Here is a 15,740-nt window from a genome sequence, read left to right as displayed (position 1 = left end):
TACAAAATATTTGCTTGACAGTCAATATTGCATTTTTATATTCATACATTCAAATTTTAAAAAAATACATATTCATTTTATTATATGCATATATATTAGATTTCATATACCATATTATATTCGAAAATTGTAGCTTTATAATTATAAACTTCTCTAAATTTTGTCTTCCACATGCATCTACAAATTTCTTATTGAAACACTAATGTTCTTTTTATCAAATTTACATGTTTGCCACATAGGACCAACTAACTCATGTTGGACTAAAATTTGGGTTGAAAATGGTGATATAGTAGTGTAGGTATATGTAGGTCGGTAAAGCAATAGCAATTGGCATTTAGCCATTTCTACATTGTTTCCTGGCTGAAGCCTTCAGCTTTCTGGTCTTGACCAAAAGTATAAAATGCACTTTTGTTAACTATTGTAATGTGTAAATAGGTTTAATAAACAAGGCGCATTAACAATGTGTTAGACCTTTATTTGCTTATTAGATTGCCAGCAAAATCCTTAAACTCACTGTTTCTTGTGGCCTCCGCGTGTCATACTTTTAAAAGGACACGTGCTAGCTTTGTGGTGCATGCATGGTATGAGTCAAGTTTATAATAATCTAACTAATGTCTACCGACTAATTAAAGATCTCAAAATAGTAACACTAGTAGAAAAAGGCTCATTTGCGTCGCTCATTTATAGTGTATTTGCGTCGCTTCTATGAGCGACGCAACTGCTCGCGACGCAAATGACTTTTAAGTCATTTGCGTCGCTCCTAGGCGCGACGCAAATAAGAGTCATTTATAAAGGAGCGACGCAAATGACTCTTATTTGCGTCACTCTTTTATAAAGGAGCGACGCAAATGACTCTTCTGATAAACTTCTTTTTTGTTATTTGCGTCACTCCTCTATAAAAGAGCGACGCAAATGACTCTTCTAATAAACTTCTTATTTGTTATTTGCGTCACTTGTTTATATAGGAGTGACGCAAATGACTGAGTAGACAATACAAAATTGTTGTATTTGCGTCACTTGTTTGTTTAATGAGTGACGCAAATGAGGTGAATTTTTGTTTTTTTTTAATTATAATAATTGCCTTGTATATGTTTGTAGTACCTGTTTTCCTTACTAGTGGTATAAAGTAATATGCTAACGCTAATATAATTGAAATTAAAATGCAATATTATTGAATAATGCAAATGTAAATTTCGGCAGAGTCTCCTTTATAATTTGGCCTACCCATAAAATTGGGAATGACGACATTATATTAACAACCTGTCCAATAAATTACATCTCAATATCATAGACATTATACTCATCATCCTGCTTCTGTTGCAAAGGAAGATAAATGGGCATAAATTATACATCATTAGTAGTTATTACTTGTGAACTTCACTGTCATGTCTTTTCCTTGTCATCTTCCATGTAAACGGACTATTAGAATCCACACCAGGCTGTGAAATTTCCAAACCATGTTTCTTAACCAAATCAACGTATCTGAAAATTCAACAAAAAATAAATGACAAAAGTTATGTACTGAATAGCTCAAGACATTAGAGGATATGATGCAGAAAGAGTGCTAACTTTTCAGAATCAAAATTATCCACTCCCAAATCTTCGTCCCAGATAAATATGTAATCATATGGTGCCACAATGTCAGGATGTAGAAATCGTTTTGCATACCACCTTTAACCATACAATGAAAGAACGGATCAGTATGATAAAATTGATAATTAATCTGACCCAATTGCCTTAAAACAAGAGTACTAACCATTTCGTCTGTTTTCGAGCACTGACATGGATAGCACGTTTTGACCACTCAAACTGATCCCACTCAGTCGTCTTACCATCGTAATGGAAGAGCAGAATAGTGAAGTTGTCTGAGAACTGTGCAAGGATAAAAGAGCATATAATTAATACAAAGATGATGTTAGCAGTAATAAAGGACTTGAAATTGCTAGAAAGAAACCTTTTTAACTGCTTTGTCAATATTTTCTTTCATATCTAAGCCAACTGTGAAGGTCACTAGATACTTAGGCTTGGTTTTCAGATCCTGCAGAAGCCATTTTGAACCAGTATTATATTCAAACTTCAAAATTCTATTATCAAAATGAATAAAACTCAGTCTTTGTGCTGATAATGCAATTTATCAAGAAACCTTAAAAGTACATAAATAAATGTTTAAAATTACAGTTCCCTTGCTTATTTTTTTTCCTTTACATCATTACTCAGACCCCTATTAACCCGAAAAGTGTAATGTGGGAAACAGAGTAAAGACTTTTTGTCCAACAAGTATCAAGGATAGTGATTAAAAGAGGAGGTTCTACATAACAGAAGACAGTTTAAAAGTAAGGTGTATGTGAGAAGAAATTTCAGAGACTTGTTATAGTATATTCACATACCTCACTAGGAAGACCCCATAGTCTACGGAGATAGAGATCTGACTTAGAAGCAACTATCCCTGGCGGTAGTCTCTCTGCACCGCTAGGGTTTGATTGGGCCAGCAATGGCACCTGAGAATCCACAACAATCAAACAACAAATATTATTAAGTGATGAGAACCTTGGAAGACTAGTCCCATGCATCAGACCAGAAAAGCCTTAAAAGAAATACATACATGATGCTTGATCTTGCAATGAGTAACAGATGTAAAATATATGTCAGCAATCAGCATGAAGAATTTTTATAAAATGATTAAAGTGGCAACTCGCAAGGGCTACAACTACATATACAAAGTGTGTTGATTGAAAAGTTTCAACAATATAACTGTTTGCTTGTGGTAAAGTTGGGTTCAGAGTTACAGAATCATGCAGGAATACAGCAGTTTTATATGAATGAAGTTGCCTAACATATTTTACCAACAGGATAAAATTACATGAAAAGACTGCAGTGTAACAGAAAAAGAAAAAGACTGGTGTGCATGTACAATAGCAAATTATGATTACCGGAGAAACAAAGAAGTTGAAGGAGATGATAAGCCCCCCCTTCCCATCCAATAATCTCAGCAATAAGCCTACTAAATTCGACAATTCGGCACTCCTCCTATATTTAGACTATCCATCAATCATCATTCTATCATTTGTTCATTCTTCATTATCAACTAAAAATTAATTGAAAATAAATTAAAAATTCCTCTCTTTCTTCTAATTTCAAATAATCAACAATAAATAAAAACAAGAAAATCACAATTTCTGACAAACTCGAAATTTTAATTTCAACAGAAATGAACACAAATTAAGAACAAAATTAAAGAACTTAAACACAAATTAAGCACAAAATCAAATTACCTTCTCATTAAGAGAGCATTTGGACTGAACATACGACTGAGGATCAAACCTATCATTCTGAAACGCGTTTGAGTTGATTTTTTGCTCGAAATGGGGGATTTTTGGTCGGAAACAATCAATTTTTCTGGGTTTAAGGGTTCGAATTTCTTGGGGTTTTTGGTCTAAATTTTTGCTCGAAATTGCTCGGATTTGCTTCAACTTGACTGCAATTTTAATTTAGATGTTAAATTTTCTGGGGAATCGCAGTTTTTTGGCCTAATTTGTTGGATTTCAGAGACGAATTTGTGGGTGTTTTGCTGTAAATTTCAAATAATCAACAATAAATAAAAACAAGAAAATCACAATTTCTGACAAACTTGAAATTTTAATTTCAACAGAAATGAACACAAATTAAGAACAAAATTAAAGAACTTAAACACAAATTAAGCACAAAAATCAAATTACCTTCTCATTAAGAGAGCATTTGGACTGAACATACGACTGAGGATCAAACCTATCATTCCGAAACGCGTTTGAGTTGATTTTTTGCTCGAAATGGGGGATTTTTGGTCGGAAACAATCAATTTTTCTGGGTATAAGGGTTCGAATTTCTTGGGGTTTTTGGTCTAATTTCTTGCTCGAAATTGCTCGGATTTGCTTCAACTTGACTGCAATTTTAATTTAGATGTTAAATTTGCTGGGGAATCGCAGTTTTTTGGCCTAATTTGTTGGGTTTCAGAGACGAAATTGTGGGTGTTTTGCTGTAGAAATTCACTGGAATTGAAGAACTCTTGTTTTTTTTTTCTTTTTGATTAGTGAATGTAGGCGAAGGTAAAAAAACGCAGAAAACCTAAAGCCAAAAGAGTTATTTGCGTCACTTTATTATAAAAAAGCGACGCAAATAACCTTGTTTATGATGTTGTACACAGCTCATATGCGTCGCTCATGTAGTAAAAGCGTGACGCAATTTACTTAATCACTTATTTGCGTTGCTTGTTAACAAATGAGTGACGCAAATAAGTTTATTAATTGCGTCGCTTTAATAAATAAGAGCGACGCAAATGAGAGAAAGCTGAAATGCACTTGAGTTTTGCGTCGCTTCTTGAATAACATGCGACGCAAATAACTTAAAAGGATGGTAAAAATAAACATTTTCTTCGCTCCTTAGAATGAGTGACGCAAATATGGCGACGCAAATGTACATTGAAACACTAATGTTCTTTTTATCAAATTTACATGTTTGCCACATAGGACCAACTAACTCACGTTGGACTAAAATTTGGGTTGAAAATGGTGATATAGTAGTGTAGATATATGTAGGTCGGTAAAGCAATAGCAATTGGCATTTAGCCATTTCTACTTTGTTTCCTGGCTGAAGCCTTCAGCTTTCTGGTCTTGACCAAAAGTATAAAATGCACTTTTGTTAACTATTTTAATGTGTAAATAGGTTTAATAAACAAGGCGCATTAACAATGTGTTAGACCTTTATTTGCTTATTAGATTGCCAGCAAAATCCTTAAACTCACTGTTTCTTGTGGCCTCCGCGTGTCATACTTTTAAAAGGACACGTGCTAGCTTTGTGGTGCATGCATGGTATGAGTCAAGTTTATAATAATCTAACTAATGTCTACCGACTAATTAAAGATCTCAAAATAGTAAGCAGTCTAATTTTTTTATTTTTAAAATTTTTAAAAATGGTAAGGAAGATACTAGGTACTTCGGAAATCTCAAACCTTTTTGGTTCTAATATATTTATGGGAGTAGAGGGGAGTACTGGGGGAATCCTAACCTCTAAATATCTTTCGCTTGGTAGGATTCGAACACTAAACTTCATAATCTAAGGTAAGAGCCGTAAAAACTACTGAGTAAATCAAGACTTTATTCCTTAACATTATACCAGATAAGATCTTGAAAGTTAAAATTTTGGAAAACACACATTAAGACAACTGGAGATGCATCTTATTAGTCCCCAATTAATAGAGTTTTTCCTTTTATTCATCGATCTACAACCAAGGCCAGAATTATTAAATCAAATCAAAACATAATTAAAGCATAATGACTACATAAACTTCGTACTAGATCAATTGTTTCAACCCTATACACTCTCTTCGTAACTTTTTGAAAATTAAATGTGTTATTTAACATACAATTATACATTTTCTTACGTATAAATCACAAACATTACTCAAAATAAACCGTACCAGTGACCTTTTGCTCCTCCTATGAAGCCAGTAGGCCACCGAATCACGTAAATTTAAAAATAATTCTCACCCCACACACACTATTTTTTGGTGTTCTACCCGGTTCACCCTTTGGGCTAATCCGGATTTGGGGATCAGTTCTGGGTGGTTAGGTTCCAGTCCCCTCCCAATTGTTGTTGCGGGGGATCGAACACGGGTCCTCCCTACCAAGTGTAGTCCCAATCACCACTACACCAACGTCCAATTGGTCACCCCAGACACACTATATAAAGCCATGAGCATGACCTGACCAGATATTGTCTCATTTCTCCTCTCTCTCTCTCTCTCAAGTGAAGTCGGCAGGATTTTCAATGTCTCCTTCCAGGAGGCAGATCCGCCATTTTTCTCAATTCTTCAACCTTCTCATTTCTTCTACTCTCCTTTTTCTCTCTCCTCTTTTGCCGTCTTCAAATTCTCCACTATCACTCGTTTTTCCAAGCTTCTTCGTCTCTCACATTCATGGTATTGTGAATTCATCATCTATCACTTGTATAAAAAGTTTCATTCTCTTCCTCTTTCAATTTACTTGTATAATTTGTTTTAGCCTATTAATCTTACTTTTTTTAGCGTAAAATTGTTGTTTATCTAACTATAATCATGATCTTTGTATATTTTTCGTACTTTTTGTTTGTTTAAAGCTCTTATTTATGTTTGATTTCTTAAATTTTGATTTTATCGGCGATCGAATTGTTCAATTATGCTGTTATTTACAATGTAATCTGTGAAAAATTGTAATTTAGCTAATTTTGTTTTCAAATTTTTTTTTACGGATTATAATTTTTTGAGATGACATTGTGTTTTTTTTATATATTTTTTCTCAACTAAATTTGGTGTTTTTAGCTAAATATCTCAATCAAATGTTTAAGGAAACGGATTTTATGAACGAATATGATTCCTCTTCCTAATGACTCATTTAATCATATGATTATGTTTGTATGATATGAATAATTTTGTTGAATAAAGAACTACTATATATATTTTGCCCTAATTTTTTCAATTTAATTTGATGTGAAATTTGATCCAATTTATGCAGGAAACAATCGAAACATTCTTATTGTAATTTAAATCAAGATTGTTAGCAGAATGTCAAACGAACTTTTGAGGTACAAGAATCTTTGTATTTTCATAATATGATTTTGCTTTTAGTCATAAGAATTGCAATGATTTGATCTCAACAAGAAATTTGCTTGATTTTATTTTCTAATTTAATCATGTTGTTAATACAATGAACTACTGCGAAATTCTGATCAATAACACGCTAGTTTTCTGTGACAAAATTCCTTTTGCAAGTTGGCACTAAGGTAAATGCAGCATTTGCTTAGAGTAATTTATTTGTGTACAGTTTTCACTTGTACTTGATGGTTTATTTACCATATAAATATTGCAACTTGCTGCTTTTGCTTTGTTCTATGAAGTTTAAATCCAATTGTGAGTGTGTGTGTGTGTGTTTTGGCTTACATTTCATGATTTGAGTGGGTGTACTGATATTCTACCTCGGTCGTATGTAAAGATTCAGTATCTCTATGTGATGTTATCATTAAGCAATTGTCTGTGATGATGAATCGGTGCTTTATTTTGAAAGAAATTGCATTGAAGTACACGTAAAATATTTTCTTTTCTTAAAGTCATTAATTTCTTTGGATGAAATTTTTATAGTTAGTGTACAATACCTTCTTGATTGTGTACTTATAAAACATTTGATTTGATTTTTTGCGAGTTATTAGTTTCTTGTTAAACTTAAAGAACAAATATAGATAGTTTTAGAAGGTGATGATATTAAATTTTTAATGTTGCGTAATTTTATTTTATTTTTTTAAAGGAAATAGCCTTTTGCTTTCATTCTTTATTGATTTTAGTATGGATGTACCTTTTTTTGTTTTTGTGTCTAGCTTGCTAATTTGTTAGCTATTTGGATAGTAGGAATTCTTTAATGTTTTATTAGAGCATTAGCCCATTATATTGAACAATTTTAAGTTATCATAGGAAAGTAAAGATGTTTCATGTAATTGTACTATCAAGATAGTTTATTTGCTATAAAAAGGTGGTGGTGTTTACATATCTAAAGTAAAGTAAAGAGATTTATTTAGGTAACAAAGGTAGGATGGATACACTCATACAAGTCAAGATCATAAGAAATTGTTAAACAAGAACTCGTTCATCAAACTTGGACTCCACATGTTTTTTAGATGAATTGTACAAATATCAAACAAGATCTTTGTGAGGATGTTTCTTTTAGCGGTTTAGTAATTTTGTTTCTAGAAGGAATGATGAATATATAAATTTTAAGTTTGCCTTGTAGTTTACAAATAAAACACAAAAAAGGAGACGTGTGTGTGCGCACGCGCGCATGCGCACGCGCGCATGCGCATGTGCATATTGAGAAGTATATGACAACTTCTTCCAAATAGTTTAGGATTGTAGTTCTCTTAAGTATGACGTTTGTAATGAGTTAGCCTAAAGTATTAATCCTTATAAGGAGTATGGTTCTCATTGTATCATGAATAGAAGTTAAAGGCTTTCAATTTACCAAGTGCATGCTCTCTATATTCCTCCAGCTTAATTTCTTTTAATCACATTGAGGATGGAGCTAAAGGATTGAGTTACCTTTGATTTTCTGAATTCAATCTAAGGTTTAAGCAAATTGGGGATCGTCTTATGGATGAACCAAGTTTTATGGAAAAAAGAAGTTGGATGAAAGTTAACAAAATAAGAGAGATGGTAAGATAAACCTAAGTTCACCTGAGTTGTATTTTTGTATATATTTATGAAATTTAAGGATTGTGTTGCAAAATTAGTTGTGTTGTTACTAGTGATCATTAGCCGTTTGAGTAATGGTTTAGCAGTTTAATTTTAGCTATTATTATATGGGTACGGAATGGATGTGTGTCCGAATTGTAAAAGTGATAGGTATTACAATGAATCGTTACTTACAAAGTAGGATTTAGAACGTGTAAAGATGCAAGAGGCCTAATTACTTGATAGCAAGTAATATTGTATGAACGTATGGGACATTTGAAAGCTTAGTAAATGCTTTTTTTTTTTAAGGAAATGGTAGTGGTAATACTTAATAGTTCTAGAAAAGTCTCTTTCCATTGTGCCAGTGTACATGTCCTCCATGAGTCCTTGGTAGGCTGATAATGAAACTTTATCCCCTATCATCTGTGATTCATAAACTTTCATTACCACTCATTATAATGCTTATACTTTGCAAAACTACTTGGAGACTAATTACTATAATCTCTTGTTAAATACCTCATAATAAAGCCAAAATCCTTGTCAACACTCCTGACTTAGAGTATACATTGTACTGAATTAGATAGGAAATTAAGGATCATACCACAAGAGATGGTTATCTTGTAACTATGAAAAAATAAACTATGAATTTTGAAAAAATGTCCCTTGTCTTGAATGCCTATAATACTATTGTGAAATAATAATAAAGGTTTAAATTAATGTATAAAAGCCTAGGGGTGCTCCCGCTTTTACTAGATTTGCTATACCTATTGTTGTGACATTGGTTTACTAAACAGTTTTATTAACATCAGCCATATTCTTTCAAAAGAGCAATTAAAATCAACAACAATAAGAGAAATTAAAAGTAAACAATGTATTAGTTCAATCAATGATTTCCATCACAGATGAAGATCCCTAAACCCTAGTATGAAAATAATCACTCATATTTGAATTCTTACCAACAATAACAGATATTGAAGACATAATAATTGTAAAAGTTGCTGATAGCAATAAGGAATGGAGAAGAACAATAAGAACCATACCTATGAAATTATGTTGAAATCCCTCTCGAGAGTGCTAATGGACAACTAAGAATTTTTAAGAGAAAACCTAGGTAAAGTATGTTGGAGAATTATAACAAATAGCATTAGCCAAATTCGGGCTTTACATCAAGTAATTACAGCTGAAAGATAGAAATTTCCTACATAGACTACAAATCATCTTCGTGAGAATCTGCCCAGTTGGACTGGGCACGTGATTGGGCCCACATAAAAAATCTTCAAATTCTTCAAAGAGCTCAGATGAGTAAGTCTCAATTAATGCTAAGGGACAAGGGTTAAAACCATACATATATTGCACACATCAGTACCATTACTTAAAAAGCTTTAAACCGTTATCAGTCTTTGGAACACTTTTTTTATTTATTTTTTATTTTTTTTTCTGTAAAACTTTCAATTGGCCACAATTATTGAAGTCAGAATCTTTTCAGAATTTGTATATATTGTGGTAATTGTGTTGAGTATTGTGCATTACAACAGTTGTTTAATGCATATGCAACTTTTATACGTTATTTTGTGCATGGTTGAAGCACCTATCCTTAAGCAAGGCTATTTTTATTTTTTTTGGTCTTTGACGATAATTTTTATAGGGGACATCTGTTAGTTGGTCTGACAGAAGCTATACAGTATTTGAATCATTTGTAATGTAAAATTTTTCATCCTTATGGTACTGTACTACTGTGCCTAGTTTTAAATTCTTTATTGCTTAGTGATCAAAACATTGGAATTCCCATGCTGTTTTGGTACCCACTCATGGGTTAGTATTGTGTAATAAGATACTATATAACACAGCTAACAACTTTCATATTTCATTTGCATTATTTACTCAATTTTAGAAGTGCACCCCATTGATTTATTTAACCTTAACTTGATTATGCAAGTCCTACTCAAGTATAAACATAATGTTCCTTTGGATTATAACTGTGGAGACACATGGCTTAAGCTCAGTGTTGATTATTATGTATTCTACTTCTTTCAATAGCCAAGCATTTGAACATTTCTGTACAATTATAAAAGCACCGACTTTTAGCACTAGAACCTGGTTGCTGTGAAGGATAGACTCTTTTAACTGAAAATTTATGGGAATCCAATTATCCTATACCAATTTCCTCACTGTCTAATATCTTTTGTTAGTGTTTAAGATTTTCTGTCACATACTTGTTACAATACTATTACAGTCCTAAATCATGGGACATGTTTAGTCGGACAGCAGTTTTTGCAAAGTGGCAGTCCCTAACTTTTCCCAAATTTTTGACAATGGTGCTGAACAAGGACAAATTTTCAAAAAAAAAAATGTGAAAGATACTGGATAGGTGCTAATACACTTTGCACTTAAACAGGACATTTGCATCTTTATTACATTTCATCCAGGTTTGGCATTGCTAGCTAATTTCTTAGTCACTGTGAACAATGTTAAAGATTGTTCTATTGATTATCTTGAACTTGTTTCTTGAATCATCTTTGATTTGCATTCGACTTTTGAACAAACTGCATGGACTTGGGAAACTATGTTGACAGTGTGTCAACCTGGCAGACTGCTCTTCTTTGCTAGGCAAGTTCTAGTCTGCTGCAGTAAAAAAAATTTGAAATACAAAAAAAATAAAAATAAAATTAGGGATGATGTTATGTTATTTTTCCTGATAGTTTGCGTGAAAAAGGCTTAGCTGCAAGTTTCTTGCCTAAATTTTGATGCTCTTGCTGCTCTTTCACCATCTTGTTGCTGTGGTTGGCAAAGCTGTAGGCAAATAGGCTCATTTGAATCTTCTTCCATGTTCAGAATATTTCCATTTGTGCGAAAAGAACTTTTGTTTGTACCATCTACTTCCCTTGATCCGTAGAGCTGAGAGGAGAAACATGGTTTTGCTGCTAAGATACTTTTAATTTTGGCTCAAAGCCCCAAAAAATAAAGCATTGCTCCTAGAAATATATGTTAAACCAATTGATTACCCAGTTACCTTCTTTTGAAGCTCCAAGTTTTCTTGACGAATCAGATTTACCTTCTTGTGTAGTTCTAGATTTTCTTGTTGAACGAGATTACCCTGTGATGGTATAATGATTAGCTAATTGGCAAGAAAGCTAGTGACATGAAAATGAGGAAAAGAAAGCTAGGAAGTGCATGAACCTACCGTTCGATTTAGCTCTTGTATTTCACCAAGTAGAAGTTCATCCTACAAAATTGATGTTTGTTTCAGCAAATCAAGGACCAATGTGGATCAGAATTAGTTTTTGCGCTAGAACATTGTTTCTTACCTTTTTGGTATGGACCCCTCGAAGACTCATCTCCAATTGGCTCTCCAAATTTTGCAAGTCCTTAACACTTAAACCAGAGAGTTCTTCACCCATCATTTTTCTGCAAATTCAAACAAAACTAAAGGTAAAACAATGTTTGTTTCTTAGGTTTACTTGGTATAATCCCTTAAGATTTGTTTTTATTTTTATTATCTTCTGTCTTGCGGCTGATAAAATATTCTTATCCCTATATAATAGCCCCGTTGGGTTAGAGTTGTTAGTAGTATTGTTTTGAATATGTTGATGAAAGTTGCATAATAAAAATAGTGTACATAGCTTTTTATTGTTAGAAGAAGTAAGAATATTACAGTGGAGGTTGCTGATGGATCCTACACTAAAGTGAAGAATTTTGGGAGAATGGGCTTTTATACAGGGATGGAGAGTAAAAAAAAAACAACTTCGACTTTCTCTTTGATTTGACTTTTCAGTCATGTCATGTTATGGCTAAATCTAGTCATGCTATGATAAGTTGAGTTGCTTGCGTCAGGAACTGCTTATTCTCTACTAGATGACAAATTTGACACATAGTATTACAATCAACAATAATTTCATACATAATGATTTGTATTGATTCTGCAGAATAATTTTGAACATTTAGGATAGTACCTTTCATAACATAGTCATCTGATTGTCTAACTTGTTGGAGAAAGTTACCTGCTATCTGAGAATATATGCTGCAATGCTACATTTTCTATGATAAATTCAGTTTATATGTAAAATTATATAGTGGAAATTGCAGCCAAGTCAAGGATGAGGCTGCCTACTATATTATATTCAACAATTATTGAGGTGCACAAGTGGAAAGGAAGTTTTGAAAAAAAAATAAAATAATAAAAGATATTTCCTTCGATTGTGTGCTTATTAGATCATGTTGCTCTGTAACTGTAATGAGGCTGTGTGGATTATTAGATACATAAAAAAAAAATATTGGGGAATAGTTGATGCCAGCCTTTGTAGTACTTATGTGTATGTGTGTGTGTTTTTACAGGAAGGAACTTATGTGTTTGAACTAATTGTTACTTGGATCATTATGTTGCATCTTTAGGATTTCGGAATTGAATTGACATTGCTTAGACATATCGTGATGGAAATACTTTTATTGCATTATGTGACTGCAAGACCTTGTTTTGTACAATCATAGAGTTGGCAAAAAATCGCTTTATTGAGCTATGGCATTGTTGTCACCAATTTTTCCCTTGTGTTTTATCCTCAAATTAAAATGGTGTTAAGTTGCTGAAATATCTGTGTTTGCTTCTCGCCGACTAACTGTTATGTCTTATTTAGCACTTTGTGCATTCCTGCCCTTTCCTACTGACCTTTATCATTGATGTGTCAGGGCAAGCATGCATTTGAAGGTATTAAGAGACCCCTCTGTCTATTTTTGATGGTATGAATGGTACAAGATTCTAAAGCTTTTTAATTTGGATAAATTTTTCTATGAAGGAAAAGCTCAAGTATGTGGTATTTGAATTACAGCTGTCTATTCATGCTGGACATCTTTAAGATAGACTCTGTGAACAATATCAAATGCAGGTCTTAGCACAGTCAATAGAGATATCCCTCCTCCAAAGAAGTTTAATTATTACTTGGTCCTTGAAAAGCATGGCACTATAATAATCCATTACTTGCATGATGTTTCTTAAACCTTGAACTTTCACTAAAAGCATTTTGAACATGAACAAAGCCAATATACGTAGCAGAAGAGATTAGCACTAGAAGAGAGAAACATAGATTTTTATCGCCTAGATCCGATGGTAGTTTACTTGCTTGCTTGAACAACAAGAGGTTCTTAAGCACAAAAAATATACCACACCTTAGCAATGAAATTACTAGAATGTATTAAGGCCTACGTGTACACTGAAATAGCTAACAATAAGTTTTTGCAAAAAAAATGATGCTTCCAAACCATGTTTGTATGATTGTGAGTTCTTATTACTCGTAATCTTAGATTAGTTTTGAAAAGCAAGATTGTCCATGTTTGGTGGACAACTTGTTCTTTTTGTTGGTAAATCTTTTTTTCAAATGTCAATATAATCCGAGGATGGCAAATGAAATTGTTGGTTAATTTTTATAAAGGCAATTAACTCCTTTTTTTTTTTTGGAGGCAATTGTCCAATCCTACTGTTTTATGTAGGGTAAGTAATTGGTGGGATTCTTAACCAACATGATGTTTTTCGATTCCCTATTAGTGTAACAGGTTAATAATTGAAATTTAATTTTGAAAGTGGTAATTAAAAACATAATTTTGTTTGGAACTTGGAACTTTGGAAGCCTTCTATGATGATAATCTTTGGTAGAAGAATGATGCTACTTATGTCAATGTATCACAACATATTTGATATCCTACAATTTAATATTTGGTACCTTGAATGTGAAAGATAATTCCTCAGACTCTATATGTCCAACAAATGGATCACCTTGATGGTACCTTCTTACAAGGTAGCTTGTATTCATGCTAGCATATCTGTTCACTCATGTCTATTCATGCCATAAAAGTCTCTTTTGAAAGCTTTCTCGATATAAGGAATTTCTTTGTTTAAAGAAAATCATCTAACTCTTCCAAAAACTATTCTTGACCTAGTCTTTCAACCCTATAGTTGTTTATTCTTCATCTTTTAAGGATTAGTAAATTGGATCTTCTCGGTAATTTTTCCAGCTTCTTAACATGTTATCAAAGCTCCTTATTATTCGAGATGGACACTTTTATTCCTATTTTTCATTTATACCAAATTTGATACCTGTTAAACCCTTTGCGTTGTATTTTGCCTACCTAGTCTCTTGATATAATGTTATATTGGATATTGCCCTTTTAAGTTCCCCCAACAGTAAGGACATGCCTTTAATAGTCCAATATTCCAAGAGTGCATCCAACATTTACTTTTAGACTTGAAGTTTTCATTATTTCTTGAAAAATGCCACTATAAAGCCATCACACAATCGTATGGGTAAAATATGGTGGTTGTATATAGTTATATACGTATTAGTAGCCAATTTTACCTTTATATATGCATGAAATCATATGTTTTTTTTTTAATTAACTATTTTACGTTCTCTTTCTCTTTAAATTGTATTGGGAATTTTAAACTTATTATAAAGCAAGATTAACTCTGAATATTGTTTCATCTCCTAAAAACAACATTGTTAGCATTCAAATTTTGACATATCATTTCAGTTTTAGAACACTCTAAACACATAAAATTTGCTAAGAGTTGACATATATGTAGATTGATATAGAAGTTGAAGATAGTACCGATGATTTTCTTGCAAACTCTCTAATTGTTGCCGTAGCATAGCTGCTTCTCTTTGCCAAAACTACAATGTAATGGTAGATGTTAGAATAATACACGTGCACGTTGAGGGTAAAAGAGCTAATGTACCACACAACAAACCTTGCGCCACGATTAACAACTTGTATCATCAATAGTAAAGTTGATTGATGACCTTAACCTAGAGTAATATAAGTTAGTGATGTTTGTTTGTGATGGTGAATAGCATGTACATTGATTTAATGGAGATCTGGGAGGTACTTATTATGATGATATAAGGAAAATTATTCTAAAGGTGTTTAAAGCATCGGCATGTATTTATTGCATTGATGTGTCTTTTACAAAATATATTATTGGGATCAAGAAGGTATATTGTATTAAGGAACTAGGCCTTATATTTTTGTTTTCCAATAGCATATGATCTTGGGACTAAGGCTTTGTTGTTGTTTTAGAAGCTTATGATCTTCTAGTTCAAGCTACATACTTGTGAAAATGTTAATAGTTTAGGTATCTATGGTAGCACATTTATGGTTGATTTGATTTGTTGTTTATATCACTCATAGTTGCTTGTAAATGTGCCCTTACAATTAAAGATTTACCTCTTATATGATGACTTATCTATGATTGGATTTAATCGTTTCATGTCTGCCAATTTAGTTGACCTTTTGGATTCAACATATTGGTGTTATGGATTTTTCCCTCTAGCCTCAAAAAAAAAAAAAGGGGGTCATTATTTGTCATGGATGTTTTACTCTAGAAGCAAATTAACATTTTGGTTTGATGGACATTTTACTCTTGAGTTGCTGCTTGTTTTTATTTAAGAAAGGGAAGGAGGACACTAAGACGGAGAATTTCCTTCATTTGCCACTCTCTTTCTATCTCTTTATTATTTAATCCTTGATA

General features: G+C 32.6%; 2 protein-coding genes and 1 long non-coding RNA gene across 7 annotated transcripts in view; 1 reads left to right on the top strand and 2 right to left on the bottom strand.

Annotated features, from left to right (window-relative positions):
* Window positions 1-1,149: 1,149 nt before the first annotated feature.
* Window positions 1,150-4,169, bottom strand: LOC110724676. Of its 2 annotated transcripts, none has more exons than XM_021904116.1 (8): window positions 3,717-4,169; window positions 3,273-3,568; window positions 2,931-3,027; window positions 2,388-2,498; window positions 1,955-2,038; window positions 1,757-1,872; window positions 1,570-1,671; window positions 1,150-1,482 (listed from the first exon to the last, which is right to left on the bottom strand). In XM_021904116.1, exons 2-8 carry the CDS (start codon window positions 3,326-3,328, stop codon window positions 1,365-1,367), a joined length of 684 nt encoding a protein of 227 aa, XP_021759808.1. In that variant the 5' UTR covers window positions 3,329-3,568; window positions 3,717-4,169; the 3' UTR covers window positions 1,150-1,364. The 2 variants fall into 2 exon arrangements, with proteins under 2 accessions (XP_021759808.1, XP_021759809.1); XM_021904117.1 differs by having other exon boundaries at window positions 3,273-3,475.
* A 1,584-nt stretch (window positions 4,170-5,753) lies between these two features.
* LOC110724674 overlaps window positions 5,754-15,740 on the top strand; it is a 16,329-nt gene continuing 6,342 nt past the window's right edge. For both annotated transcript variants that reach the window (XR_002512032.1, XR_002512031.1), the window contains exons 1-3: window positions 5,754-5,953; window positions 6,525-6,594; window positions 12,908-12,958. This is a non-coding gene — a long non-coding RNA (uncharacterized LOC110724674). The remainder of the gene's footprint in view (window positions 5,954-6,524; window positions 6,595-12,907; window positions 12,959-15,740) is intronic.
* LOC110724673 (MADS-box transcription factor 23-like) overlaps window positions 10,413-15,740 on the bottom strand; it is a 25,229-nt gene continuing 19,901 nt past the window's right edge. For 2 of the 3 annotated variants that reach the window (XM_021904113.1, XM_021904115.1), the window contains 6 exons: window positions 14,822-14,883; window positions 11,533-11,632; window positions 11,409-11,450; window positions 11,238-11,321; window positions 10,962-11,122; window positions 10,413-10,849 (listed from right to left, as the gene is read on the bottom strand). In XM_021904113.1, coding sequence (XP_021759805.1) covers window positions 10,831-10,849; window positions 10,962-11,122; window positions 11,238-11,321; window positions 11,409-11,450; window positions 11,533-11,632; window positions 14,822-14,883 — 468 coding nt within the window. In that variant the 3' untranslated portion in view covers window positions 10,413-10,830. The remainder of the gene's footprint in view (window positions 10,850-10,961; window positions 11,123-11,237; window positions 11,322-11,408; window positions 11,451-11,532; window positions 11,633-14,821; window positions 14,884-15,740) is intronic. The other variant, XM_021904114.1, reaches the window with a different exon arrangement.

This window comes from Chenopodium quinoa, unplaced genomic scaffold, assembly GCF_001683475.1.
Source record: "Chenopodium quinoa cultivar QQ74 unplaced genomic scaffold, ASM168347v1, whole genome shotgun sequence".
NCBI classification, from domain to species: domain Eukaryota; kingdom Viridiplantae; phylum Streptophyta; class Magnoliopsida; order Caryophyllales; family Amaranthaceae; genus Chenopodium; species Chenopodium quinoa.
This window is presented reverse-complemented; position numbering and strand designations above follow the sequence as displayed.